This window comes from Panicum virgatum, chromosome 3K (genome assembly GCF_016808335.1).
Source record: "Panicum virgatum strain AP13 chromosome 3K, P.virgatum_v5, whole genome shotgun sequence".
Taxonomy (NCBI): domain Eukaryota; kingdom Viridiplantae; phylum Streptophyta; class Magnoliopsida; order Poales; family Poaceae; genus Panicum; species Panicum virgatum.
In genome coordinates this window covers 45,588,597-45,598,486 of record NC_053138.1, presented here as the reverse complement: position 1 = coordinate 45,598,486, position 9,890 = coordinate 45,588,597, and the positions used below count along the sequence as shown (strand labels likewise).

Sequence of the window (9,890 nt, the reverse complement as noted above, 5' to 3'; positions counted from 1 at the left end):
GCCACCAACGCATTTATTGGTGTTACTGTTTGAGCACTGAAATAATTCATCGGCATTCCATATGGCTGTTGACTCGTAGGTAATGTTGCCGATGGTTGAGGGATAGGGATATCAGTAGATACAACAGTAGAAACAGGCAATGTATAATCAATTACTGGTTGTTTACCAGTTAATATCAGAAACTTCTCAGTAAATAGATTAACTAATCGCACATTTCGCTCAGCGAACAAATTCTCAGCTTGCTCCATGGTAACATTGGAAGATGTTGTACTTACAGGAGATGTTACCTCATGTGCATCCGTAGAGGTAATAGATGAGAGAGTCGGTAGGGCAAATTTTTCTTTTTGGATGACACCTAGCCGAGTCTTCCCATGGCATGAGATCAGCTTCTTCTTGGCTTCGGCTTCTATTTCCTTGAGCTTGATCTCCAAAGCTTGGCGCTGGTCCTCTGGAATCTCATCGTACTCAGGATCAATAGTATTCCTGGGATTGATCTTAGATTGATCTTCGGCCATATTTGCCGATGATGACTTCTTCTTCCCCAACAGAGTCGCCAAAATATGTTGGAGCCTTGTCTGGGCCAACACACGAACGCGCACGATTGCGTGGCGCAAGGAAGAGTACGGTGCAGTGAGTTCTGCATGAGGCGGTCAGACCAGTCAGAGGGACCGGTCAGACCGGTCGCCGGCGTGAGACGGCGAAATCCAACGAACGCTCGTCTGGGAGGGACCCCATCAGGCCAGGCACACGTAAGGTTGTTCTAGGGTCGACAGGCCACCTAGAACGCCTTCAGACGTCGTGGAGATGAAGGAAGAGTAGCAGATGGGAGGTTGGAAGAGCTACGGTTTGGAGATAAACGTAAAGATAATAAAAAGATAGAAAAGTAATGTATTATTGTATTGTTGATCGATTGGATACCGTCAATCGGCCGTGGCCCTTTATATTTATAGGGTGAGGAAGTCTTGCTCCAAATAGGGTCAAAATCCTAGCAAATCCCATGCCAAAATACAACTTTTACATGGATTCTATAGACCACAACCGGTCTGACCGCCCTAGCAAACCGGTCTGACTGGTCTGCCCGGGGTGCAAATCTTCCCGTAGTCGTATCTCCCTCATCCGGACTCCAAATTGGACGTTCTATATATGAATCTTGATCTACTCGACTAGCGGTATCCAATGGTGAAGTCTATTTTACATTTTGAACAAGTTGACTAGACCGGTCTGACCGGTTCCGGGAAGAGGTATGACCCGTTCCACCCGTTGCGCCAATTTTAGTCATCAACATATGTCCCCCTGTTCTTTGGCAAAACTTGCATGGCAAAGAATACTTTTTTGGATCAAAATTGTCTAAGGGCGATGATTACTAATGCATCAGCCATTTTTTGTGCTAAGGGCGATAAAACTTATCGGCCATGATTTGCATTACCTCAAGTTGATGATGAAACAATTTGCTTTGGCCTCCAAATCTTCTTCATGGCTATTGGCTTTGTTGGCTCGACCTCCACTTATTGCTCCATCAACTCTTGTTTGCACAAATGTTGCAACCTTCTTTCTTGAGTGTGAGACAAGCCTGAGGGACACCACCTCGGCTGTAAATACTTTGAATTTTCCTTCACATCTTTCTCACCCTCGTTGCTGCAACTAAGATTCTTTTTTAGCAGATTATTGTTAATCGGTCTTTGTGGAATACAACTTGGATGTACAGAAGGATATTGAATATAATATGGTTGCATATACATCCTACTATAATCTAAAGGTATATAACAATAAGAATACGACCCAAACCATGGAGTAACCGATCCTGATTGTGGCATAACAACACAATTACCTTGGTGTGGGCGAAGATCCAATTGCTCACTAGATGTTGACATTGATTTTGTACCTTTGGCTTCATCTGGCCGTCCCTTCTGCTTCTGGGTAGCTCCCTCCTTCTCATACTTGGCCAAGAGCTTTTTGAAGCTTAGCCTTGCTTTATTCTCGGTCTTGGAGCAATCCCAAGATTTTTTGGATGCACCGGTCAGACTGGTTTGGACACCGGTTAGACCGCCCGGGTGACCGGTCAGACCGCTTGACGAACCGGTCTGACTGGTCAGATTGCTGCCTGTCTTATTTCCTTTGCCTTGCCGCCTCCGAGTGTTGAAGCCTTTGTTGTAGCTCGGGCAGCCTTACTCTGCAACATCTTCTTCTCAGGCCTCTCTTCTCCAATGATTAAATTTTTTTCCCTTTGTTGATTCGGCTTGACTTGGCCAAATTAAAATCTTAGGATCCTTTAATTCAAGCACATGTGCATGCATTGGAAAAGGATTTTGATCAATTTGCATTATAGGAGGAATCAATCGTCCTTTATCTATGACCGATTGTATCTTTCTACGAAGCACGTTGCAATCGTTAGTAGCATGAGGAAAAGTATTATGAAATTTGCAATAGACACGCCGCTTTAACTCTTCCACCGATGGAATTGTGTGAGAGAACTTAATTTTTCCAATCTTTGCTAATTCATCAAAGATTCTCTCACACTTGGACACATCAAAAGTAAACATAATTACTTTCTTCTGATTTTTATTAATCGGCTTTATAGAAGAATAAGTACTAGGCTTGTCATTTGGTGACCATACAAATTCAGCGGTATAAACCTCTTTAGGCTCATCGCCCGAAGAATCTGAATGATACTCAAGAGCATGAGTATTGGGACGATGATACCTATGACTTTTTTGAGATTTTTTGCTTCGGCTTTCTGCAGCCAAAGCTTTTTAATGCACTTGATTAACAACAAAAAATTCATGGCCCTCTAATTTTTCTTTAGTGTGAGATTGCAAGCCATTAAAAGCCAAATCCGCTAAATCCTTTTCGGCAAGATTCACATTAAAGCATCGGTTTTTTGTATTGCGGAATCTTCTGATGTAATCATTAACAGATTCATCGCACATTTGCTTAACCGATGTCAAATGGGACAACTTAAGCTCATAACTTCCAGAAAAGAAGTGATCATAAAACTTGCTCTAATTGTTCCCATGAAGTAATGGAGTTAGGAGCCAAAGAACTAAAACAAGAGAAAGCGGTTCCAGTTAAAGATAAAGAAAATAAGCGAACTTTTAATTCATTTACAGAACCAGCTTCTCCTAATTGAGCAAGATATCGGCTAATATGCTCAAAAGTGCTTTTACTATCATCTCCATTAAACTTCACAAATTCCGGCAACCTAAAACCAGTGGGATAGGTAACCATATCAAAAGACATAGGATACGGCTTTTTGGTAAGATTGAGTTTTGCCTCTAACATCTACTCCAAGATTTTCTTTGATCATCTTAGCCAAATCATTCTTACATTTAGCAAGAAATTTCTCAAGGTTAATCGAAGAATTTGGCTGTGTAGGAGTAGATGTGATTTGCTGGTTTGTTCTCGCATGACCGGGGGAACCGGCCTGACCGGTCGATACGACCGGCCTGACCTGTGTGGGTGAACCGGTCTGACTGGTTGATGGTGTCGGTCTGACCGGTTGCTGCCAGTTTTGCCATTGCTGCACGTATCGGTCAAACATCTCATCTGTGATAGGACCGATATATGGCGTGGCACCTCTGGGGGTACTGGTGGCATGTTATAAGCAAGAGTGGAATATGATGGTGTAAAATTTTCCAACTCACACATTCGGCGAAAGTTAGCCAAACTATGGATGTTTGTAAGTGGATCTGAATGTGTTTGCTGAGCCACCAACGCATTTATTGGTGTTACTGTTTGAGCACTGAAATAATTCATCGGCATTCCATATGGCTGTTGACTCGTAGGTAATGTTGCCGATGGTTGAGGGATAGGGATATCAGTAGATACAACAGTAGAAACAGGCAATGTATAATCAATTACTGGTTGTTTACCAGTTAATATCAGAAACTTCTCAGTAAATAGATTAACTAATCGCACATTTCGCTCAGCGAACAAATTCTCAGCTTGCTCCATGGTAACATTGGAAGATGTTGTACTTACAGGAGATGTTACCTCATGTGCATCCGTAGAGGTAATAGATGAGAGAGTCGGTAGGGAAAATTTTTCTTTTTGGATGACACCTAGCCGAGTCTTCCCATGGCATGAGATCAGCTTCTTCTTGGCTTCGGCTTCTATTTCCTTGAGCTTGATCTCCAAAGCTTGGCGCTGGTCCTCTGGAATCTCATCGTACTCAGGATCAATAGTATTCCTGGGATTGATCTTAGATTGATCTTCGGCCATATTTGCCGATGATGACTTCTTCTTCCCCAACAGAGTCGCCAAAATATGTTGGAGCCTTGTCTGGGCCAACACACGAACGCGCACGATTGCGTGGCGCAAGGAAGAGTACGGTGCAGTGAGTTCTGCGTGAGGCGGTCAGACCAGTCAGAGGGACCGGTCAGACCGGTCGCCGGCGTGAGACGGCGAAATCCAACGAACGCTCGTCTGGGAGGGACCCCATCAGGCCAGGCACACGTAAGGTTGTTCTAGGGTCGACAGGCCACCTAGAACGCCTTCAGACGTCGCGGAGACAAAGGAAAACCAGCAGATGGGATGTTGGAAGAGCTAGGGTTTGGGGATAAACGTAAAGACAATAAAAAGATAGAAAAGTAATGTATTGTTGTGTTTTTGATTGATTGGATACCCTTAATCGGCCGTGGCCCTTTATATTTATTGGGTGGGGAGGTCTTGCCCTGAATAGGGTTAAAACCCTAGCAAATCCCGTGCCAAAATATAACTTTTACACAGATTCTATGAACCAAAGCCAGTCTGACCGCCCCAGCGAACTGGTCTGCCTAGGGTGCAGATCTTCCCGAAGTCATATCTCCCTCATCCGGATTCCAAAATGGACATTCTATATATGAATCTTGAGCTACTCGACGATAGTTATCCAATGGTGAAGTCTATTTTACATTTTGAACAAGTTGACCAGACCGGTCTGATCAGCTTAGGGAAGTGGTCTGACCGGTTCCACCAGTTGCGCTAATTTTGGTCATCAATAGTAGTCAAACAACTCGGGTACACCCCCGATATCGTCATTAACCTATTTCCCTCAAGATAGATTAATAATATATATAATAACCTGTGCTATTCTTATTTTGACTAAGTCAAATATAACGACTTTATTAGGTTCGCTATCTAAATTTGAATCATCCCTCATAAGCTGCGGTGTTATAATGTATAAGATAATACCTGTCTAATCCTAGCCTCACACTTCTCCAAAATAATTAAGAGATGGAAAATATTGTCCTATATATTGTTGCATCCACTACAACAGAAATGGAATTTGATCTTTAGCATGTAATCCCGACCGCCATTAGACCCGGAACCAATAAAGATTTTATTCCCAAGTCCAATTACCAATTAGGTGGTCAAAGGCAGGGACATTTAGTCCCGATTGGAGCCACCAATCGGGACTAAAAGTCTATCTGGTATCCCGGTTGTGGCTCTAACCGGGACTTAATGCTCCCGGGCCCATCAGTCCAGTTGGAGCTACCTACCGGAACAAATGAATAGGGCTTTGGTACTAGTTTGTACCCAAAGAAATGATGTCCTCATAGGTTGATCTGATAGAAAAAACATATATGGTGAGAAGTTGATGCTGAATTTATTTATTGTTGGGTTATCCTGCTCATGGATTTAACCATTTGGTTTAGAAATTTCCTAGATTTTTGGATTTGGATTGAATAATGGAATTTATTACAAGAACTTCAATTGGAAGTGTTTTTTCTTTGGATTTGATGTTAATCTATCATTACCCGATCCAGGCATGATGACGAGTGAGAACACTGCAAGAAAAGTGGTCATTAGTACCTATCGAATGGCATGGTTAGTACCGGCTTCGCAGCAACCGGTACTAAACACACCTGGAATACGTGAAAAAATGGACGAACCTCTGGGAGGCCCACAGACGCGAATTTATTACGTGTAAATGCACGTGCGTGGTCGTGATGATTCGAACTCATATCCATGGGCCTTGTATGTAGCTTTTTTTTTATCCCACCTATGCATCACATGACTAGGTGGGAGATGCATGGCTTTTGAAGTAACCCGTGGAGGACTATTTAGTACCGGGTCAAAACACCAGCCAGTACTAAATGTTGCATTTTAGGACTGGCCGGTGTCTTGGCTCGGTGCTAAATGGCCGCGTCATTTTGTACGGGCCAAGACGTACTAAAATACGACATTTAGTACCGGCCGGTATCTTGGCCCATACTAAAATGGCTTCGGAGGCATTTGAATTTAGACCCGGTAGTAAGATGGCTTCGAGGCAAGTTTAGTACCGGATCAAAAGTTAACCGGTAGTAACAAAAGGGACGAAAGTCCATTTTTCTAGCAGCGGGAGACGCGTGCAAGTTAATTGATGATCACTGCATTATTTTATCGATAACACGCGGTATGTATGATAAAAATATAATAGAAGCCCTTGAGGCAAACATACAATATATAGCATAGGACTGGACTCTATTCTCATGCTACTTTGCGATGAAGTTTCATTTTGGTCATAGTCAGCACATGGTGAATTATTTATAGCGCTGACCTCTTGGCAGGGAATACGTGAGGTTGGTGCAGGGTCACGTCGGCTGATAGGCGCAGCAGCTTGCTCATCTCTTCCACCAACCTATCCATAGCAGGGCCAGGCAGGCACATTGGTACCATGATGCCATCCTCCCCATTGGCGTTCTTGGAGGCTAAGAGGAAGCTCGTCAGCCAGGGAATGGACGGGACGCCGACAGCTTCTGCCGCACCCCCATACACCGGCTTGCCCCATCCAAAGTCGAGGTCGTCAAACCTGGCCCTTGTTGCGTCCGACAGAGCAAACATGCCCGCGGGGAAGAGCGGACTTTGCCCCCTGCGCATTACGATGAGGTCGGCCGCTGACCGCATGTACTCCATGTCCACCTGGTTTTTCGCCTTGTTCACCAGCTCAACGGCGTAGCTCAGGGGGTTTGTGCAGAGCTCCCGGGCCGTCGATATGGCAACCGGGACCACGAACGCGTTTCCGTAGTAGCCGATGGGGATGCCGTCGGAGGCGGTGTTGCGGCCGCGTGCGTTGACGACCACCCCCAGCATCATCACCTCGTTGGTGTCCGGAGCTAGCGCCACCGTTCGGAACTTCCAAATCCAGCCTGCGATGGTGTCAAACTTTGTGGCACGCTTCTGAAGGTGCGGCGGGAGCTGGGCTCGAATAGCTGCGATCTCTCGGGGCCCGAAGAAGAAGGAGCGGAGCCGGAGCGCCGCGTGATCTAACGAAAGCATGATACTGCTGCTGGCCTTGGCGTCGATGTCTTTGCCCAGCACCTCGTCCAACTTGTCGTGCACCAGTGCCGGCTGTTGCTGGTTGCGCCCATCCAGCAGCTCCCGTTTCCACACCGGCAGCACGGACGGAGCCTGCGCACCCCGCACAAGCTCTGCCACAGCGCCCAAGAACTGCGTCACCCCTTGTGCGTCAGCCATGGTGTGGTTCACTCGGACCGCAAGGATGAATCCTCCACAAGAGAGTCGCGTCACCTGCACACCAGATATATAATGGCCAGATTTAATAATTTCCACTAAAGTTACATGCTGTCACTACTCGCGCTAGCCAGAATTATGAATTTCACAAATTATATTGGTTTTGCTAGTGTTGAAGAAAAGATGAGAATTCAGAGGTTACCTGGAAGAGCAGGAAGGGAGAGTTGAGGATGGCGGAAGAGCCGGGGACGTCAAAGATAAGCTCCTCGAGGCACGGGAAGGGCGGCACTAGAGGATCACCAAAGTGCTCAAGGCCAACATCAGCGTCGGCCTCGACAAACAAAACGCCCTCACCGGTGCAGTCGACGACTAGCTTCCATCCATTGTGCTCTCGGAGCCGTCCGGCGAATGGGTAGTAGGGCACAAGGGCTTTGGCGAGAGCCTCCCGTATAACATGCGCGGGGTCCTTACCGCCCATGGACTCATTCCTCCTGTAGAAAAAGAGGTTGGAGATTTGGACCCTCAAATTGTACTGCTCATCGAAAACAGAGAGCCGCTTCAGCTCACGAGGCGTTGGGGCCGCCGGTGCCACCAGCACCGCCGGTCGCCTACGCACCGTGAACTTGGGCGCTGTCGAGGAGCATGCCATTCCTGCTGTTACTAATGCGAAAGGAGAGGTGATCGATAATTGTGGTGCGTGTGTACGCGTTTATTGGTTTTTCACTAGCGGCTGCTAGGTTGTTATATAGGAGTATTAACGAATTCATGAATTTGCAAGTGGAAATGTAGGAGTAATAACGAATTGATCAATTTGCAAGTGGAAGTCGGTTGGTAAACCATCATTGTTTGGACAAGTCTAGATAACGCAAGCGTCGCATTCAATACTAGCTAGCTAGGCACATCTCTCAATGCAAGTTAATATGCTATCTTAGAGCATTTCCAATAGACTCTTTATATTTTTTCCAATTTATAAGAATAGAGATTTTGATGAAAAATTAACCTCCAACAGACTCTTCAAATGAATATCCAAAGATAGATATCTTCTATTCCGGATTTCATGTTAGCCAAAAATAGAGAGTAAGGATGGCTCTCTAGACTACAAATAAGATATAGAAGAGCTGTTGGAAAAGACAAAGATATGAAAAATATTTTTCACTCAAATGACTCTCCAAATAATAATTTAAAGAATAGATTTTGGAAAAACTCTTGGAGATGCTCTTAGCTAGGTTGTTATTCATATGCAAGGGAGAGTAGCAACGAATTCAATCTGAAAAAAGAAAAATAAGTCATCGGTCCGATAAGTTGGTGATGTCCATTACATATGCAGGCACTGTCCATAAAATAGCCAAGAACCTACCTTAAAGCAATCTTTTGACTAAAAAATTCTTTGCATTTGTGGCATCACACTCAATCTAGGCATATCATATATCGCTCGACGATACTGGTCAATCTGCTACAGTAGCTAAGAGCATTCCGTCTGATGGATTTAATACCACCCCTAACCCCACATCATTTCTGTATTCTGTCTTATAGCAAAATATTCCATGTTTTACTTAGTCAATTAGTTCGGGGGTCAACTCTTTGTGCACGCGGGGCAGGTTGTGACCAGCCGCAAACCTGCGAGGGTGTCCACAAAGTTTAACACACGGGCAACAAAACCGTTCGTCAGCTTTGTGACTGAAAATTTAATCCCGCATCGAAGGCTGCTAGGAGCTAGCTTGCTTGCACAGCGCAGCTCTATTACAACGGGTCGTCGAGACCCGTAGACATGCAATGAAATTTTGCAGAAAGCCCCCTCCGCTACTGCAGTAAACGCGCCCTCGTCGTCTGTTCGTCTACGAGCGAAGCGCGTGCTCCGAGGCCGGAGCGACGACTCAGAGCCCGTTGTAGGAGCTGCTGCGGGGAGACGCTGGAAGTTCGAATCCACTGCGCGCTGGGGGAATTTCGTCTCTAGGAGGTCAATTCCGATGGCCTGCCTGCTTGTGGCGGAACTGCCCTTTTTTGAATAGCGGCAGACTGAGAAAGAAGATCGGAATTTGGTGCTCCCATCGTGGATTCAACTCGGGAACAACTCAAACGGGTCGCCAATGGTGTGGTGAGGCTGTGTGTTCAAGGAATTTAAAGGAGGGCATGCAACCACGACCAATTTCACCGGAGAAGACAGCTCGTGCAAAGGCGGAGAATGACGGGAGATTGAAGATGACTGTCTCACGGTGGTTTTTATTTGAATTCGCACCGCCCCAGGATTGGCCACCTCATGCTAGTGCTTGGTGTGCTGTCCTCCTGCATGTAGGATGCGTGGAGTGCTTTGAATTTACACGGGAACCGACTGACGATGCCGGCCATGGATAAGCTCGAGCTGCCCCGTTTTCTGTTGTGTTCTGCTCCTTTCTTTTCTGAACCCGTGACTTCAGGCCCAAAGATCTCCAAATTTGTGTATGAACATTCTAATCGGCCAA

The 9,890-nt window shown here is 45.7% G+C and overlaps 1 protein-coding gene across 2 annotated transcripts; it reads right to left on the bottom strand.

Annotated features, from left to right (window-relative positions):
* Positions 1 to 6,333: 6,333 nt before the first annotated feature.
* On the bottom strand, positions 6,334 to 8,139 carry LOC120699331 (benzyl alcohol O-benzoyltransferase-like). 2 transcript variants are annotated; one of them, XM_039983292.1, is made up of 3 exons: positions 8,048 to 8,139; positions 7,634 to 7,922; positions 6,334 to 7,488 (listed from the first exon to the last, which is right to left on the bottom strand). In XM_039983292.1, exons 2-3 carry the CDS (start codon positions 7,907 to 7,909, stop codon positions 6,505 to 6,507), a joined length of 1,260 nt encoding a protein of 419 aa, XP_039839226.1. In that variant the 5' UTR covers positions 7,910 to 7,922; positions 8,048 to 8,139; the 3' UTR covers positions 6,334 to 6,504. The 2 variants fall into 2 exon arrangements, with proteins under 2 accessions (XP_039839226.1, XP_039839225.1); XM_039983291.1 differs by having other exon boundaries at positions 7,634 to 8,125.
* Positions 8,140 to 9,890: the final 1,751 nt, after the last annotated feature.